Below are 19,661 nucleotides of genomic sequence, written 5' to 3'. Positions count from 1 at the left end.
GGTGCCTGTGGTGAGAGGGGAATCTTGGTAGCAGATATTTTCCTTGCCTTGGTGGATAATGCTGAGCAAATGGGTTTCTTCTGTGGCACCAGTGCTTAGTGTCTCCCACAGCACATTGCTTATTCCACAAGCATTCCTGTGCCCCTTGAGGCTTGTATTCGGGAACTAAGCTTCTAGAATCCATGTGTGGAGTCCTGAAGCTCAACTGTTGAATGGTTCTGGCTTATGCCAGTACTAAAGATGATTGTAAAGTGTTCTGGGTAACCTTGAATACAAAAGGATGTGTGGAATCACATTCTTTTCTGTACTACCAGATATTTGTACTGCCAAAGGGATTTTTTGCATATGGGATTTGTAAGGAATAGTTCAGAGTAAGTGTATTATCAGTTTATTGTTGTCTGAGGCACTTCAGTGGATTTTTCTGTATTTGCTTTGTTAATAAACGTTTATTTTAAATGAAAGCCCATGAAAATACCTTTTCGGGTGCCAACGCTGATTTGAAGGATGACAAAAAGAAGCACATACTAGCTAGACAGAGCATGTTGAACTAATGAGTCATTTCATTGTAACCAAAACAGATCATTTGAAACATTCCTCTCTATATAGAAAATTTTTAAAGAATATACTGATAAGGTTGAAATGGCAGAATCGAGGCAAGGAAATGAATATTTCATTTTCATCTCTGCTATTTACATTTTGTGACATATTCTTAATTCTGACTAGTAACTCCTTTTATTAGTGTTGTGATGTAAATCATCAGTCAATCTCTAAGTAACCTAACACACATAAAGAATAAAATCAACCTTCTTATACTTTTTCCATAGTAGTTTTATTAATTTGACTATTCACTGTGGAAAGAAATAAATGGAACTGTTCAATATTTTTGTATCTTTTACTTCCATGCTTTCAATCTGCTGCCACCATCAGTTGGCTGCAGGCTACAAGATAATCATGTCTAGGTGCAGAAAGATTCTTTAGGGAATTAAAAAAGTAATGAAAAATTCTCTGTGGATTAGAAAACAGATCTGACAAGTAAGATTTAAGTTATGAGTCTCAGTCATGCTAAAGAGCACATTCGTATAAACATTTTAAAATCAGGAACTATGGGTTTTGAACCTTTTAATGCAATAAAAACATTATTAACAATGAGGTTCAATAGATGTATGTGTTTTTAAATAACAAAAATGGAGAAACATCAGTAGTTGACTCACCATCATCAGATAGATTTGGGTGTCTACATAGATCATACAGTGTGTATGCTGTAGATCTTCATTTAGAAGCAGTGGCTTCTATTAAATTTTAGTTACATCCCCTGTGACTTTAAATTGAGGACGGCTTCTATTCCATTTAATTACTTTTCCCTGTAGCTTGCCTAGTAATCAGCTACTAATCAAGGGCATCTTCTGAACCACAATATAAATGTGTGTAATTTTTTTGTATTCATTGTCATATATTTTTTCCTGTCTCTCTTTAGACATTGAGGGTCAGATGGAGCTATGCCAGTTTAATCCAGCTGAGGATCTGGCCCAGCTATTTTAGCAGGCAAGACTCAACAGCACATTTTCCCACCTGACTGCATCATTGGAGCAAATTTTTACCAGGGCAGATTTGTAGGATTTAGTGAGCTTAGTTTCACCTCACATGTACCTAAGGCTTGTTATGCAAGCTCTGAAAATCTGTGTGTTCATATTAACAGCCTATGTCAAATGTCAGAGAGAACCACTATCCCTCCAGAGGCTGTATTTAAAAATGTGACAGGGCAGAAACACTGATATTTCTTTTGTAATGTCTGTACTGTGTGAAGCATCTGCTCCACTGAGAGGGCCGTGTTAGGTAATTTCTCATGTACCCCTTCCTCCCTCACTCTTCCATGAGTTCCCTTAGGTTTCCATTTTTTCATCCTCTAGTTCAAAGTGTATGTGAGGCCACTAGTGAGACTTTCTGAGCAACAATGCCATCAGCACGTTTGCTAACATTTCTGTCTTTCTCTTTCATTCAAATCAGACAGCACAGTTTGGGGGCAGTTTCTTTGCTTTCCAAGCACCTGTCTGAGACAGAAACTTGGATGAGAATGAGCTGTCTAAGGGTATGGCTACACTTGCAGCTGTACAGCGCTGGGAGTTAAACCTGTCTTCGTACAGCTGAGTAGGGAAAGCGCTGCAGTCTGTCCACACTGACAGCTACCAGTGCACCGTTGTGGCCACATTTGCAGCATTTGCAGCGGCATTGGGAGAGGTGCATTATGGGCAGCTATCCCAGTGTTCAAGTGGCTGCAACGTGCTTTTCAAAAGGGGTGGGTGGGGTGGAGTGTGACAGGGAGCGTGGCGGGGAGAGAGTGGATTTTTGGAGCCGATACTGTAGCCTGGTCTACACTAGGCGTTTAAACCGGTTTTAGGAGCGTAAAACCGATTTAACGCCACAACCGTCCACACTAGGAGGCACCATATATCGATTTTAATGGCTTTTTAAACCGGTTTCTGTACTCCTCCCTAACGAGAGGAGTAACGCTAGTATCGGTATTAACATATCGGATTAGGGTTAGTGTGGACGCTGATCGACGGTATTGGCCTCCGGGAGCTATCCCACAGTGCACCAGTGACCGCTCTGGACCGCAATCTGAACTCGGATGCAGTGGTCAGGTAGACAGGAAAAGCCCCGCGAACTTTTGAATACTTCCTGTTTGCCCAGCGTGGAGCTCTGATCAGCACGGGTGGCGATGCAGTCCGAAATCAAAATAAAAAAAGAGCTCCAGCACGGACCATGCGGATGTGATCGCTGTAAGGGCAGGCAATTCCGTTCTATCAGCGCTCCGTTACAGAAGATGAAATTCAGAATCCTTTTTTAAAAATCTCCAGACAGACGCCATAGCAGGGACTCAGCGCACTGCAGCGTGACAAGCGTAACGGAAAGCCAAAGAATCAAATGGACGCTCATGGACTGGAGGACTGAAGCTATCCCACAGTTCCTGCAGCCTCCGAAAAGTATTTGCATTCTTGGCTGAGCTCCAAATGCTTCTAGGGTCAAACACAGTGTCCGCGGTGGGTCAGGGCATAGCTTGGCAATCTACTCACCCCCCCCCCAGAAGCGAAAGGGAAAACAATCCTCTGACTCTTTTACATGTCACCCTATCTTTACTGAATGCTGCAGATAGACACGATGCTGCAGCCGTCAACACCAACATCCTCACTCCCCCCCTGCCATGGGTGGCTGATGGTACAAAAGGACTGGTAACCGTCCTCGTCATCAGCCTATTGGCACATGGGGCAGTAACCATGCTGACTAGCATCCGTCAGGTCGATCAAGGGCGCCTGGCCCTAATTTTTTCTGGTGGATGGTGCAATATGGCTGGTAACCATCGTCATCATAGCAACAGGGGGCTGAGCTCCATCAGCCCCCACCCTTCATGTGTAAAGAAAAGATTCAGTTGCCCCTGGACTAGCAGAGGGATGCTGGGCTTCTCTCCTACACACTGCTTAATGTCCTGTCTGGACTATCATAGCAGCTGGAGGCTGCCTTCCACTCATTTCTCACTAACAAGTCACCATGTCTTATTCCTGCATTCTTTATTACTTCATCACACAAGTGGGGGGACAATGCTACGGTAGCCCAGAAAGGCTGGGGGAAGAACGGAATCAACAGGTGGGGTTGTTACAGGAGCACCCCCTGTGAATAGCATACAGATCATAGTTTCTGCAGGATCTGACACAGAGCAGCTGTGCTCTCTGGTTCTATGATACAGTGGTTATCTAGTACACTTGCCTATATTCTAGGCAGGACTGATTCTATTTTTAGATACCAAAAAGGAGGGATTGACTCAGGGAGTCATTCCCAATTTTGGCTTTTGCGCCCCTGGCTAAGAGCAGCCAGGGGCACTTATGACAGCAGCAAATGGTACAAAAGGACTGGTAGCCATGATCATCTTAGTTCCAATTTATGGAAGGGTTGGATGGTGCAGTATGGCTAGTAACCATCTCTGCTGTCATGCAAAAGCAAAAGCATGCTTCTGTGTAGCGCTGCTGAATCGCCTCTGTGAGCGGCATCTAGTACACATACGGTGAGAGTCACAAAAGGCAAAACAAGCTCCATGATTGCCATGCTATGGCATCTGCCAGGGCAATCCAGGGGAAAAAGGCGCGAAATGCTTGTCTGCCGTTGCTTTCCCAGAGGAAGGAGTGACTAACGACATTTACCCAGAACCACCCGCGACAATGATTTTTGCCCCATCAGGCACTGGGATCTCAACCCGGAAGTTCCAAGGGGCGGGGGAGGCTGCGGGAACTATGGGATAGCTAGGGAATACCTACCCACAGTGCAACGCTCCAGAAGCCGACGCTAGCCTCGGACCGCGGACGCACACCACCGAATTAATGTGCTTAGTGTGGCCGCGCGCAATCGATTTTATAAAATCTGTTTTACAAAACCGGTTTATGCAAATTCGGAATAGTCCCGTAGTGTAGACGTACCCTGTGTCAGCACCCTGCATTGCAAGCTCCTACCCCCTCCCCCATCCCTCTCGCACTCACTGAAAGCAAACAACAGCAGCTGTTTTTTTCCTCACAGACCAGATAAGCAGCTGCTCCGAAATGGACCCCCCCCCACCCTCCCGCCCATCGTGCTGCTTCTCTCCTCAAGCCCTCTTCCTCCCCCTCTCCTCAAGCAAACACTAGCTGTGGGCGTTCCAAAGGGAGCCCCTTGCCTGTGCTCATTCACAGCAAACAGTAGCTGTGTTTGTTTTTTTGATAAGCAGCTCCGGGAGCCCCAGTTCACAACAAAACAAAGAGCGGAACGTTCACTTAAAAGGATTATGGGAAGCTTCCGAAGGTCAGTCACAGCGTACTAAGATTATTCCCTGTTTACACTGGCGTCCCAGCGCTGCAGTAGCAGCACTATACTCTTTATTCCTCTCGTGGAGGTGGAGTACAAGCAGCGCTGTAGCCACGGAGATACAGCGCTGTATGTGCCTTGCCAGTGTGGACGGGGAGTGAGTTACAGCGCTATAAAGCCATCAACAGTGCTGTAACTCTCAAGTGTAGCCAAGGCCTAAGGCTTAATCCAGAGAAGCCTGAGGCAGCAGGAAGAACATCTAGATCATCTGATGGGTTGTGACCTATTCTTTAATGGAGACCACACCTCCACCATCGCCAGTTATTTTCCACTGACTTTCTGCAGAGGTTTGCAATCTCAGGGGTCCGTCTGGACCCCTAACTACTCTTTGATTCACATGTAGATTAATGTCTTACGCTGCTTTTCTTCAGCTGCAGTAAGCAATGGTAAGATGTTGCAGCCTTGCCTTGTGTGTTCAGACATCCACACATTTCTCATCTTCTGTCTGGACTAATGCATTGCACTTCATTTAGAGCCAGGATGCTATGGTGATGGACACCCTATAAATAATTAAATTAAAACAAATAATAACAGTGAGATTTTCAAAGGCAAAACCAGAAATTAGGCATTCAACTTCCATTGACTCCCAATGGGAATCAAGTGCCTAACTGCCCTTTGTGCCTTTGACTTTGAAAATCAGCCCTCTAAATGTCTGCAGCTTGTTAGGGGTAAAACCCCACTAAAATATTTAGGACAATAGGTTTAGAAATATGTGCACAGATATCACTTTTTCTTTAATATTATACATTTGTTTTGAGGCAAAGGAACATAACCGATCACATTAAGATCAAGAGTGAAATAGAGTACAATCACAAAAATTAAGCATGATTTGAATCATTGATAAGATTTAACAGAAATTTTCGCCCTAAAAAAAGAAAAAAGAATGTAACACAATTTTTTCTTCCGTGAAATGGTTCAAATATTAAACAAAACTCAACTATCCAATACATCCTGCTACCTAGTGGCCCTACAAAAAATCTGCTGATTTTCAGTGAGTATTCCACTATTGGCACACAGCTAAAACAGTTATAAAAGGAAATGGAGGAAAACGTTTCAGTACAGGATACACTGCAAACCTGATCATAGAGCAGAGCAGGTAAGGTACCTGATAAATAGGAGAAATGAGAACCAAAACATTTCTTGATTGAGGCAGTAGTTAAGTCAAGAGATAAGCTTATTAGTTTTCTTCTTCTGAGAATTCAGGGGAGCTAGACTGACAGATTATAAGGCTCTTTTCCAACATGGTTTTAGCAGAATTATTATGCTTGATAATTTATTTATATTATGATCATGTCTGAAGGGCCCCCATCATAGAAGTGAAGCTGGTCAAAAATTTTCCAACAGAACAGTGTTCTGATGAGCGAGACACCTGATTGAAAAGCAGGTCTCTCAGAAAGTGACTGATGAAGAAGAAGCAAAGCATGTGCATCATAATATTGAGGAGCTGGATCCCGATGCCCCTCCGACTCTCCCCTGCATGCAGTGTAACTTGTCACTGCCTATCACTCAGGCCTGTAACCTGGACTTCATCTTCACCTAAGACCTCTCTCTAGGATGATCAGACAGCAGGTGTGAAAAATCAAGACAGGGGGTGGGCGGTAATAGGAGCTGGTAATAGGGGGTAATATAAGAAAAAGACCCATAAATTGGGACTGTTCCTATAAAATCGGGACATCTGGTCACCCTACCTCTCTCTACGTTCTCACATCCAGGCTATATCTAAATCTTGCTGATTCTTTCTGCATAACGTGTCTAAGATTTGGCCTTTCCTATCCATCCGCACAGCTCTCACCATGTCACATCTCGACAACTGCAGCATCCTTTTCTCTGGCCTTGACAAATGCAGTCTTGCCCTGTTCATATCCCTCAGAATGAGACTGCAAGGATCATTCACCTAGACTGTTGCTTTGACTATGTCACCCCTCTCTTTATATCCCACCACTGGCTCTCTCTTCTCTATTATATCAAACATAAGCTGCTTGTCTTCTCTTTCAAGGCCCTTCACTGTTAGTCCCCACCCAACCTATCACCTCTCATTCATTATCGACTGCTTCTGCCCAGCCCATGACGTCAGCCTCCATTGCCCACATGTTAAAGTTTCAAATAAGAGCCTTCATGCTTTCTCCCAGCTGTCCCCATAAACATCCACAAAGCTACCTCAATATCCTCCTTCCAGTTCCTCCTTAAAGCTATCCTTTACCAGGTAGCCTTCAAAACACTTGACAATGATTAGGTCACTGATGCATGGTTGCCACTGCCTATCATGCTAACCAAGATCATTGTTTCCTTGTACTCCCCCATCTGTCTGTCCCTGTCTATCTGTTGTCTTTTCTCTGATACCTACATTTTATGCTCTTTGGGGCAGGGACCATCGTTTTGTTTGGTGTCTGTCCTGTGCCTAGCACAATGGGGCCCTCTCCATGATTAGGGCTCCTAACTGCTCTAGTAATGCAAATAATAATAATAATAATAATTATTATTATTATTAATATGTCAATGCCATCAAAACTTTTAATGGAAACCAGGAAGGGCTGCCCCCCTTGCTGCTGATTTCCTGCCAGGCAGCCACTAGGCAGGTGTCCCAGACTCCGCAGGCATCCGGCTACATGGAATAACCGGTTCCATAGATTCCTGCCTGACAAAATCATTGCAGTTTGAAAAAAATCTTGTTCAGTTCTTCCTAAATGGAATTTTTTACATTTTTCCTCCCTGCAAAAAATGTTGAGATGTTTGGTTTTTCATTCTGCTTCAGACCAATTTTTTTTTCTAAATCTTACAATTTGTCATAGGAAGGAAAATGATTCCCAGAATTCTGTTTGCTTTTTTGACTGCCGTTGCACACTGAGTGGATGTTTTCAGAGAACTATCCACAATGACTCCAAGATCTCTTTCTTGAGTGGTAACAGCTAATTTAGACCCCATCATTTTATATGTAAAGTTGGGATTATGTTTTCCAATGTGCATTACTTTGTATTTATCAACACTGAATTTCATCTGCCATTTTGTTGCCCAATCACCCAGTTTTGAGAGATCCTTTTGTAGCTCTTCACAGTCTGCCTGGGACTTAACTATCTTCGGTAGTTTTGTATCACCTGTAAATTTTGCCACCTCACTGTTTGCCCCTTTTTCCAGATCATTTAAGAATATGTTGCATAGGACTGGTCCCAGTAGAGACCCCTGGGGGACACCACTATTTACCTCTTTCCATTCTGAAAACTGACCATTTATTCCTACCCTTTGTTTCCTATCTTTTAACCAGTTACAAATCCATGAGAGTTGCGTTGTGTCAACAACCTTTGTTTTGATCTGAAATTGTACCCCAGTGGGCCATAGACAATCAGGAAGAAACTCAAAATAACTGCCCATTTACATTTATTTACCATTTTGTAGCTGATTCATTAATAATTCTATTAATCAAACACTAAATGGATTGTTGCAAGATGATGAAAACAATTTGATTTGCTAATATAGAGAGGGATATGAATTCCCTAGAAACACCCTGTACATATAAACTGAAATGGTATCACCCATAAAATTAATATGACTCCCTTCTCCTCACACGCCAACCCCTTTCTCCTTATAAAAGCAATAGCAATCTCAGTGCAGGCCATTTCCTGGGATTAATGGCAAGCTGTCGCAAAGGTGTGCTTTCCTCACTGGATTTCCATTAAAAAGCACTCCTGATGTGCAGTACTGTATGATATCACTGTGGTTGGGAACTCAAATATCCAGTCAGGTCCAACTGCCAAATATATTCTTTGTTGTGGAATGGAAGTGTTTGCACTAGCTCATTAACTAATAATTTCAAGAAACCCATTATTAACATTGCTCAGAGATAAATTGCATCCTTGCAAAGTATCCGCTGTTGGCTTGGGACAATCAATGGTTTTCACATAATAACCTCTACATGTAACTGACTGTATAAAATGATATAAGTAGGCTGACATTTTCAGCTAAGAAGAATTGATGAGCAAGAAAACAGAGGGACAGATTCTGATCTCAGTTACACTAATGTAAACCTGGAGTAACTCCAATGATTTTGAGTGGAATTATTCTGGGTTTACTCTGACTTCAGAATCTGTCAACTGCATCTGATTTAAATGGAACTACTATGGATATATGTTTGTGTAACTGAGATTAGAATCTGGCTCACTATGCAATATAATAAATACAATGTCATTTCAAATGTAAATAAAACAAACTAAACAAATAACATACTCAGCCTGTCATATTTCCAGAGAAATAAATTCACATACATTCACATGTATGTATACTTCTATTTTCAAATTTTATTTGTATAAATCTCTTTTATATTGTGCTGCAAATGTATAAATTATTTTCTGGGAGCAAATCTTCTGCTGGTGTGAATGGTCGTAGCTCCACTGATGACAATTTACACCAGATGAAAATGTGCTTATGTGGGTTTTTGGCTTATATTGTATATCTAGAGGGCATTTTAACATTTTTAAGGCAGAAAAGATGACAACAACGCTGCCTGTTGAGCTGGCTAGAAAACCCTAAATGAAATAGAAAGGAACCAGTTTTATTTAAATGTTCTTTAAAATGTCTGTAGCCAACTGTTATACTTTTTTACATTTCTTATGGTCTCTCTATTAAGAAATTACCTTCATTAAAATATGCAATTTCTAAATGAGAGATGAAAGTCAAAGTGCTTTTAAATTTAATTCACTCTATGTTGTCTTACTAAAATGGTTAGTTTGGTATTGATCCTGCTCCCACTGAAGTAAATGATAAAATTTTAATTGTCTCTAATTGGAGTAGAATCAGGCCCTTTATCTGTATCCCAAAAGACCCTTTAAATTGTGTTCACCAAGCAATAAACAGTGACACAATCACCTAAAACGTAACATTGTTTTTCCGAAATGTATTAATGGCCCAAAATATAGATGGTGATGTAAACATAGCGAACATAACATTTCATTTTCCTGTCAATTTAAAATAAAGAGCCAGATCCTCAGCTGGTATGAATTGGGTCGCTTCATATTTTTCATTGTAACTGTGGATCTGCTCCGTAGGCTTTACCATATAGTTTATTCTATGTACACAAATATATATGTCCAACCTGTCATGCTTTGGGGGTTAATTCAGTGAAGATTTTGGAATTTGAAAAGTAAGGCCCACGTGCATGTCTAAGTGTGTGCATGCTTATATGAGTGCCTGACCACGAAAGCTCATGCTACAATAAATTTGTTAGTCTTTAAGGTGCCACAAGTACTCCTGTTATTTTTGACTTAGAAGAGTAACTTCCTGGTGTTCACATAAATCTGTAATTTCACTCCTGTGCGTGCCTGCATATATTTGAAACCTTGAGCCTCTGCCTTCATACAGGTTTTGCTGGTTTAAGCCATCATTTTAATGATATTTAGCATAACTTAAGTGTGAATATCTTTTTTTAAAGAAGGCAAAGACAAATATTATTTATGTTTGCTAGTCTTTATCCTGGTTCCAGTCATGTGTCCACATCTCTGGAAACCCCACCACTGTTGGCACTAATTGGCCACATTATTTCTGGTCTAAGCAGAGGGCCAAGAACTGAATGGTCATGCAGACAAATACTGAGATTTGCAAAGGTCTGAAAGTGAGTTAAGTACTAAATTTCCACTGAAGTCAAGTGGGCATTGGATTCCTTTCTTTCTTAGGTACCTTTGAAAATCCAGAATGGTGGTATGTACTCACTCCTAGAGGTGATACCTCCAGGTAATGTTTGAGGCACATTTGTGGAGCCTCATGGCAGCTTCTGATCTGTTCTTTGGATAAAAGATGTCAGTATACAGCTCTGTCTCATCAGTCTGGCATCTTTTGCAAGCACTGAATTGACAAGCATTGAAAATATTCTGTGCTCTATTAGAATTGATACCAAAGACCAGAAAGGCAGCTACGCTCAGTATTTAAACAATACCGAAACACTTAATTTAGCCAATCAGCCAAAACTTCACTTAAAACAAAAACAACAACAAGGTTCTTAACTGAACTTTGGTACCTCCAGTCATCACTGCAAGCAGGTCAATACTTGCAATTCTTACAAGGAATTACAGCTATGGTGTGCAACATTTTCACATCACAACAGCAGATCCAAACTCCTTTGTGAAAAGCCCCATCCTCTGGAGCAGGGTGTGTGTGGGGAGAAGAAAGGCTCACTTCATTCTAAAGTCTGATTCTTCGGTGCTTGGGGAAATAGAAATCATTCATCAAGAATAACCACAGCTGGATAAACTGTGTGAGAACAATTTGGGGTTAACTATCTGCTAAGTAGTCTATACAAATACATGCACCACTCTGCTGGGCAATTGAGGAATTCTGCAGTAATGCCTCTGCCTGCTTCAAGAACAATCTTCATTTAATAGACTTAATGTGTTTTAGAGAAACTACAACTTGATAAAGGATCTAAGAACAATTTTAATTAACTATTAGGCTAAATGTTTTCAGTACTGCTTAAGCTGCCATTCTGATCTTCTGTGTATGTCACTTTAGGGCATGGCTACACTTGCAAATGTAGAGCACTTTGAGTTAAACCAGCCTTCATAGAGCACAGTAGGGAAAGCGCTGCAGTGTGTCCACGCTGACAGCTGCAAGCGCACTGGCATGGCCACATTTGCATCACTTGCAGCGGCGCTGGGAGTGGTGCATTATGGGCAGCTATCCCACAGAGCACCTCTTCCCATTCTGGCGCTGTGACTTGTGGGAAGGGGACGGTGGGTGCAGGGCATTCTGGGTCCTGTCCCAATGCTCTGTGATGCATCAGTTCACATCCCAGCAATCCCTGTGCTTCCATCTACATTTGGTACCATCCTTCAACATGTTTGTACTCCGCGCCGTCTTCCTTTTTCATCTGCAGAAATGGAGTCTGAACTGCTGAGGAATATGCTGACGAGTCTCGCCAGCACATCACGTTTGGCAGTCGAGTTATTCCTTAAGATCCAAACTGACAGCGAGGAATCCGAAGATAATATCGACTCGAGTAATGCATACGACACGAGATTGCTTATGGCATTCACGGACATGCTCACCACCATGCAACAGCACTTTTGGGCTCGGGAAACAAGCACCGAGTGGTGGGATCACATCGTCCTGCAAGTCTGGGATGACGAGCAGTTGCTACAGAACTTTTGGATGAGAAAAGCCGCTTTCATGGGACTGTGTGAGGAGCTCGCCCAACCCTGCGGCGCAAGGACACAAGATTGAGAGCTGCCCTGAGGGTGGAGAAGCAGGTGGCTATTGCAATCTGGAAGCTGGCAACTCCAGACAGCTACCAATCGGTCACTAACCAGTTTGGAGTGGGAAAGTCGACCGCTGGAATCATGTTGATGCAAGTTTGCAGGGCCATTAATTGCACCCTGCTCAGAAGAACCATGACTCTGGGTAACGTGCATGACATTGTGGCTGGCTTTGCACAAATGGGTTTCCCTAACAGCGGAGGGGCAATAGATGGAATGCATATTCCAATTCTGGCACTAGCCCACCTAGCCTCCGAGTACGTTAATCAGAAGGGCTATTTCTCTATGGTTCTCCAGGCACTTGTGGATCACTGTGGTCATTTCATTGACATTAACGCAGGCTGGCCTGGAAAAGTGCATGACTCACACATCTTTCAGAACACTTGCCTGTTCATGAAGCTGCAAGCCGGGACTTTTTTCCCAGATGAGAAGATCACAGTAGGGGAAGTCGAAATGCCCATTGTGATCTTTGGAGACCCTGCTTACCTTTTAATGCCCTGGCTCATGAAACCCTACACAGGGAGCCTTGACAGCAGCAAGGAGCGGTTCAACAGTAGGCTGAGCCAGTGCAGAATGACTGTGGAGTGTGCTTTTGGCCATTTAAAGGGCCACTGGTACTCTCTTTATGGGAAGCTGGACCTGGCCAATGACAACATCCCTGCGGTTATATCCACATGCTGTACCCTCCATAACATTTGTGAAGGGAAGGGTGAAAGATTCACTTAGGCATGGAACTCGGAAGTTCAACACCTGGAGGCTGAATTTGAACAGGCAGAGAGCAGGGCTATTAGAGGGGCCCAGCGTGGGGCTGCAAGGATTAGGGATACCTTGAGGGAGCAATATGAGGCTGAAAGCCCAGTAATGCCTGGTGCCCTGCACGGGAGTGAAGTGCAGTGGTTCCAATCTTAGTAGGAATCTGTGTTTGTTACACTGACTTGCAGTGCCTGTTGCTTTCCTGGGCTAAGGTATCTTTTACACTATGCAATAATAAAGAATGTTTTCAAAGCCAAAAAATCCATTTATTGAAAAGAAAATTCATTTATTGAAAAGAAACACAACTGCTTGGGAAACAGAAAGGGCAAGGGGGTGGGGTGGGGAACGGTACAATCACAGATTTGCATATGTCCTGTTATCATATTCAGCCTTCCCGTCTGGAGTGCTGTGCAATGAGTGCTGCACTTCAGGATGGCTATAATGCATGGGGTTGAGTGCAGTGGGTAAGGGTTATAGTTTTCAGGGCCGGGTGGTGAAGCTACAGGTGTTGGAGGCAGCTGGTGGTGATAAGAACCTGGATGTTGGGGGAAGTCAGTTGGAGGTGACATGGGGGCAAAAGGGAAAGAGTTTTTGGACAAGGGCTGGCGGGAGGGAGGGGACTGAGGTGCTCCACCTGCATGGCTACAAACACCTGGATCGAGTCCGCCTGGTGCTCCATGATGCTTATCAGCTGATCCGTGCACAAGCGCCAACTTTTTTCTGCACCAGTGGGTGCTCGTGCCCCCGCCCCAACTCCACCCCTGCCCCAAAGTTCCTGCCTTAACTCTGCTCCTTCCTGCCCCTATTGGACCCTTCCCCAAATCCCCGCCCCGGCCCCACCTCCTCCCCCAAGCACGCCGTGTTCCCCCTCCTCCCCCTTCCCTCCCAGGCTTGCCATGTGAAACAGCTGTTTCACGGTGCAAGCGCTGGGAGGGAGCGGGGAGAAGCAGGACACAGCAGCACGCTCAGGGGAGGAGGCAGAGCGGAGGCGGAGGTGAGCTGGGGTGAGGAGCTGCCGGTAGGTGCAAAGCACCCACCAGTTTTTCCCCGTGAATGCTTCAGCCCCAGAACATCCATGACATTGGTGCCTATGGATCCATGCTTTGCTGCCAGAGCTCCGCGCTTTTGTGCTGGCGCTCCTCATTCTGGTGGCGGATCCTCCTTTCACTCTCCCTCCACTCCTGCATTTTTAGATTCTCATTAAGGGACTGCTGCATTACTTCATGTAGCATGTCTTCTTTGCTTCTACGTGGCCTCTTCCTAATTCTTTGGAGTCTTTTGGCCGGTGATAACATGGACAGCTGAGATCTCAAGGTTGCATCTGTAAAGGCAAAATGCAACACTTAACAGAGCAGCATTGTTCACACTAGACAGAGCAATGATTCCCCTGTACTTAAGGGCAAGCAGAGTCTACACATGAGCATAATTTGCCCATCCCAAAGCTGATTGTTTCACGGCCGTACTGTCCTCTGGGTTTCTGTGCCTTGGGGAGAGCCAATAACTGCAGGGAGCCCCTATACTGAACACAGTCCCCACATTTTCCACAGGAGTTCGTCCTGGAAGATATCTCGCTGCTGAGGGTGACCTGGGAAGCAAGGGAGGGCTTCTACTGCAATACGGCTTCCGCCCTGGCCCATATACAGCTTGCCTGTGTGCAGCAATGGTCCCCCCGCCCCTCATGGCACAGTGGCGTGGACATGTTAACCTGACTGAGACAAGGACCACAGTGGCTCTCCCAAGAAACCTGTGCAAGCACATTGCCCAAGTTCTGGATGACACCTTTGAAGAGATCACTGAAGCTGATTACCACGATGTGAGAGAGCACATCAACACCCTATTCCACATCTAAGCACGCATGCAGCCCTAACCCTCCTCGCCCCAAGAGCCCGCACTGAATAACTTCCTTCCCAAAATAAAAGCCGCTTACCGGGAACCTCTTCTGGTGTTTGTCCTTCCCCAAGCACCGGCTGCCGCAACTGGCTACCTTCCTCCTGGCTTGAGAACAGCTCCTGGTTGCATGCATCTAGGGATTCCAGGGTGTCTTTCTCCTGCTCAGCACCCTCGCTTCTGCTTTCCTCCTCCTCCTCCTCCTGCCCTGTTGAACTGGGCTCTGAAGTGTCCATGGTGGTCCTCGGAGTGGAGGTGGGGTCGCTCCCAAGTATCGCGTCCAGGTCTTTGTAGAAAAGACAGGTTGTGGGGCCACCACTGGAGCGGCGGTTTGCTTCGCGGGCTTTGTGGTAGGCATTCCGCAGCTCCTTCACTTTAACCCTGCACTGCAGTGCATCCCGGTCATGGCCTCTTTCCATCATGTCCCTTGATATCTGCCCGAAGGTATTGTGGGACATCTCCAGGAGGCCAATTAAAGTGATAAAATCAAGTGTGGTGTCTACACTTGCACTTTGTGAGCAAAAAATTTGTGCATAAAGCCTTATGTCTCTTGTCAGGGTGGCTTTATTTTGTCGCCAAAACAGGGCATTTGTACCGCCAAAAGTTGCATCGCAGAGTGTATGTATTCACTCTTTTGCCAACAAAACTCTGTAGTGTAAACAAGGCCTTAATGTTTTTTTGTGAAACTGGCAGTATTGTAGCACCACATTTTAAAACCTGACTTGTTGACTGATTGTTTTTGGGAGTGTTAAATATCCATCTCATTGTGATGACTAACCTGCGGTTTTAACTCAGTCTATACTGGAAGCATTAAACACAGAGAGAGAGAGAGAGAGAGAGAGAGAGAATAATCCATTTAAGAACATCAGAACAAGTCAACACAGCCACTCATGTCACTATGTTTGTGTGAAGGCTCTATAACGTTTGACAGATTACTTTTGATCATCTCTTCTTTAGATGACTTTATTTTATTTTTGTAAAATAAATGGCTAAATGTATTGTCATCTGTCAGCAGGTGAATAAATTGCTAATATTCAGTAAAAGGTTTTTGCTCTTCAAATGTCTAGACAATTTTGATACAATATTTCAACAGCTGAAACAGAAGGCGATTTATATGACAGCAACAATTTGTGTTCAGTACTCATACAATAAGTGTATTTAAAAGAAGTTGCAGAAGACAACCTAGTGGTTTAAACAGGAAACTATTTAGTGTTGTGAAATGAAGAGAGTAAAAGTGGAAGACTATGTCTGCATCTCTGTCTTTCTTTTCTCTGACAGGTTGATAATGTATGGCTTTGTGAAGGCCATGCTACATGTTGGCCAGTTAAAAGGAGAGGATTTTCACTTCACAGACTGTTTATTTTTTGGCTCGTTGATGTCTGCTACAGACCCAGGTAATTGTTTGTTTGTTTTTTTTAAGAGTCCTTCTACTGACTTTAATGGGAGTTAGATCCTGCCCTTAATTATCAATGTGCTTGTAGATTTTCTAATTGTAGATATCTTAATTCCTGATAGATTGTCATTGCATATGTAATAATATGTTAAATATAGAAATGGGCAGAACTAAAGCGCCAGGTCCACACATCCCTGAATTTTGGGAAAGTTCTGATCCAGATCCAAACTTTGCAGCCCAGACCAAACTCTAGCAATCAGCAACCAATATTGCATGTAATTTAATGCCTACTTACATAAAGTACCTAAACCATCTCCAACAGCTCTTCCAATATTCAGTCTTGTCTTGTTCTCTCATCCAGTTTCAACATTTCAGACAGTGTTATTTGGTCCCTTTAATTCTATCCATGCATTTTCAATTTCTCAAAGAGATGGAAATTTGAATTAAATGCTTAATTGCTTTAATGATAGACAGTCACAAGCATTTCACTGTGGTGTAGGATCTGCTAGTGGACATACAATAGAATGTTAACCATTAAAAACTGTACTAATAGGAGAACTTATTTTACTTATTATTGTTCAAATACTGGACCTTGATGTGTGCTGCTAGGCTAGGAATGAGAGTGGCACTTTGACACATGATAATTGGTGATCTCCTAACAAAAGAAATTATCTGGTCAAGTGTTATAGAAATAAAATGGAATAATAAACTACTAGCTGAGTACAAATTGTATTTTCCACCTGATTTTTCATCAGTACATTGGATTACAGGGTGTTGTTTTTTAAATAAATGGATTGTAATTGCCCTTGGTTGTGAAAAGAGATTAAGCCTCAGAAGGTGGTAAAAACTGATCTGTTGACAAGGCAGAAGTTGTTTCATATGAGCTTCTTATTTATCAGATTAATGACAAAATGGAACAATTTTATATTATATGTGAAGAATATAGCTCTTAGAAAGGTAAACACAGATGTGCAAATGAGAGGTACAGAATATTGTGACGTAAGTGTTAAGAATGGGAAGACAGTGATGTAGCAGTCTAGGACTTGTTTTTTGTTTGTTACTTTCTCATACATAGTTTTGTATAAAATCAATAAAGAGGAGGTTCTCCAATATGCAAGATGCTTTCCTACTGAACTTGCATTTGGACTTGGACTACCACTGTACTTGTGTTTGGACACACTGGGGAAAGTGTTTGAAGGTCTTGAAAATATACCTAATACAGATTAAATCTGGAAACATTGCAAGCTACTGTAGAAACTTATGAAAATGTGTTCATCTGTGAAGGAAAAACTGTAATACTGAGAATTTCCTGAAATACATTTTAATATTCTTCATTGCCTAAATTTTTGTTAAATTCCCCTAAAAATTTCTGCAATAAATTCTGGGATACCTGAAATCCCCTCTAGTTTCTGGAATGTAACCACACCATCTCTGCAATACAGCTTTTTCTATTTTCCATGGCCCACAGAAAACAAGTTCTGTCTGTCCCTATTGAATCTTTCATTCTACAAAATATGTCTTCCCATAATAATTCTTTAGAATTATCAGAAGAAAATGATGTTCCAGGCAAACCTTCAGATGGACATTTTACTTTGAAAAGCACAGGCTTCTCTATGCAGAATTCTCCCTTCTGTGCTTATGTAAATGTAGTTTTAAACACCAGAGTTATGTGTATATTTTTTATAATGCTGATCAAGTGGCATAATTTATCAAAAGTAAAGCAAATCAGATGTAATTGGAGGTATCATCTATTCTCATTACAGAAGAACATAATCAATCAGTTGAGAACTCTTGTGATCAACTGGATAATTAGTGCTATTACAGGTGCAACTTTAAGTACCTCAAGTTTTGTGGCTAACTAGATAAGATACTTCAGTAATGTTGAAGTATTAACAAGAGGAATTTAGACCTGCTTTTCCTGGCTGAGCTTGAATTATTAAAAATGTTACTTTTGTTAATTTATTAAGCTAAATACATTGCAGCCTAACCTACTGAGGGTTTGCACTATGATTTTATTGTTATTATGTGTATGAAAAGAAGAAAAAGGGGGGTTCCTTTTCTTAATTTTGGGTTTACATTGTCTTATAAGACTTCTTAAAATAATAGAACAGATTATTTTTAATATCTCATTTTATAATTCAGTATGGGCAAAGAAGGCATTCAGATTACTGAGCACAGTCATGTCTGAAGCAACCCCTCTCTGCCACATTCATACTAGTGACATTATTCAAACTTATAGAGTGAGGAAATATTCAGGCCCAGATTCTCAGCTATGATTCTGCAACAGTTCTACGGGGCTGATGCAGCAGCTAGGAATTATGGAAGTGTATGGACTCCCCAGTAGAGTTGGTTGCAAATATTTTCATGGAAAATTTGTCCGTGTTTTTTGTCATTTCAAAATTCAACACACCAGCCATCTCCTCTACACCAACAGCAGGCAGGTGGTGACTTAGAAGCCACAATGTAGAAACTTGTCCTGAGCATCAGAGATCTACAACAGTTGAGATCCCCATACAGTACATTATTTGTAACAGCGTCCCAGGATGGGTCATCTGCAAGGACTGAATTTGGGACCTCTGGATCTAAAAGCAGGACCCTATACTGCTTGACCGATAGTAGCAGACCCATAACCTGTTAAATGTCTAACCATAAGAGGGAAACAAAGGCTCGCACACGGTTAATGTAGCTCTACACCATCTGTGATCCCCATATGCCATGATGATCTTCTCTGGTCTAGATAACCCCTCTTTAGGTTATTTTCCACAGGGAGTGTAGTACTGTGCAGCTGCACTGTGGTGCATGATCTGGGCCTCAGTTTATATAGTGACACAGTAGGAAATAGTTGATTCAAATAAGTCTGAGTATATTGTTCCTATCTGGTGAAGAAACAAAAATGTCAGTCTTCCAAATACGTGTGTGTTACCAGATTTGCCCATTACTTTGGGGTGTACTCATTTATTCGGGTTACTCTTCTGGGGGAGGGAGGATTCTGTAATTTTATCAATGTACTTCTTGTATCACGTGTGTTTTCATATGGAGCTCTACTTCTCCGTTCTGCAAGTCCCCTCCCAGTGGAGCTATCCTGAAGGACCTAGGTTCCCCAGGGCTGGGTTCCTCCAGCCCCAGATGACACCCACCCACCCACCCACATTAACAGAGCAAATCTGAGTGGACCAGGTCAATCAGCACTTTCAAGCTGACCCTTTATATGTCCCTGAACTCAATAGGCTGGGCCAAGCAGCACTGTCAAGCTGCCACCCTTATATGCCACAGGTACGGCACCAGAATAGAGTACACCTGAGCAGGCTGGGTCGAACAGCACTTCCAGGCTGCAACCCTTATATGCCCCTGGACTCAGTAGTCTGGGTTGAGCAGCACTTTCAAGCTGCCACCCTCATATGTCACAGGTTCAGCATGTCTCTATCCCCACTTTCACATTACAGTTGTACTGGTAGTAACCCACTTGATGAGCAAACCCCACTGTATTTTGGGGCACTACAGGGATCTTT

At 42.9% G+C, this 19,661-nt stretch overlaps 1 protein-coding gene across 3 annotated transcripts in view; it reads left to right on the top strand.

Annotated features, from left to right (window-relative positions):
• SLC9A9 (solute carrier family 9 member A9) overlaps positions 1–19,661 on the top strand; it is a 354,635-nt gene that overhangs the window by 112,786 nt on the left and 222,188 nt on the right. For all 3 annotated transcript variants that reach the window (XM_045030881.1, XM_045030879.1, XM_045030880.1), the window contains one exon: positions 16,038–16,153. In XM_045030881.1, coding sequence (XP_044886816.1) covers positions 16,038–16,153 — 116 coding nt within the window. The remainder of the gene's footprint in view (positions 1–16,037; positions 16,154–19,661) is intronic.

This window comes from Mauremys mutica, chromosome 9, assembly GCF_020497125.1.
Source record: "Mauremys mutica isolate MM-2020 ecotype Southern chromosome 9, ASM2049712v1, whole genome shotgun sequence".
Taxonomy (NCBI): Eukaryota; Metazoa; Chordata; order Testudines; family Geoemydidae; genus Mauremys; species Mauremys mutica.
The sequence above is the reverse complement of the archived record's forward strand: the minus strand, read 5'-3'. Positions and strand labels throughout refer to the sequence as shown.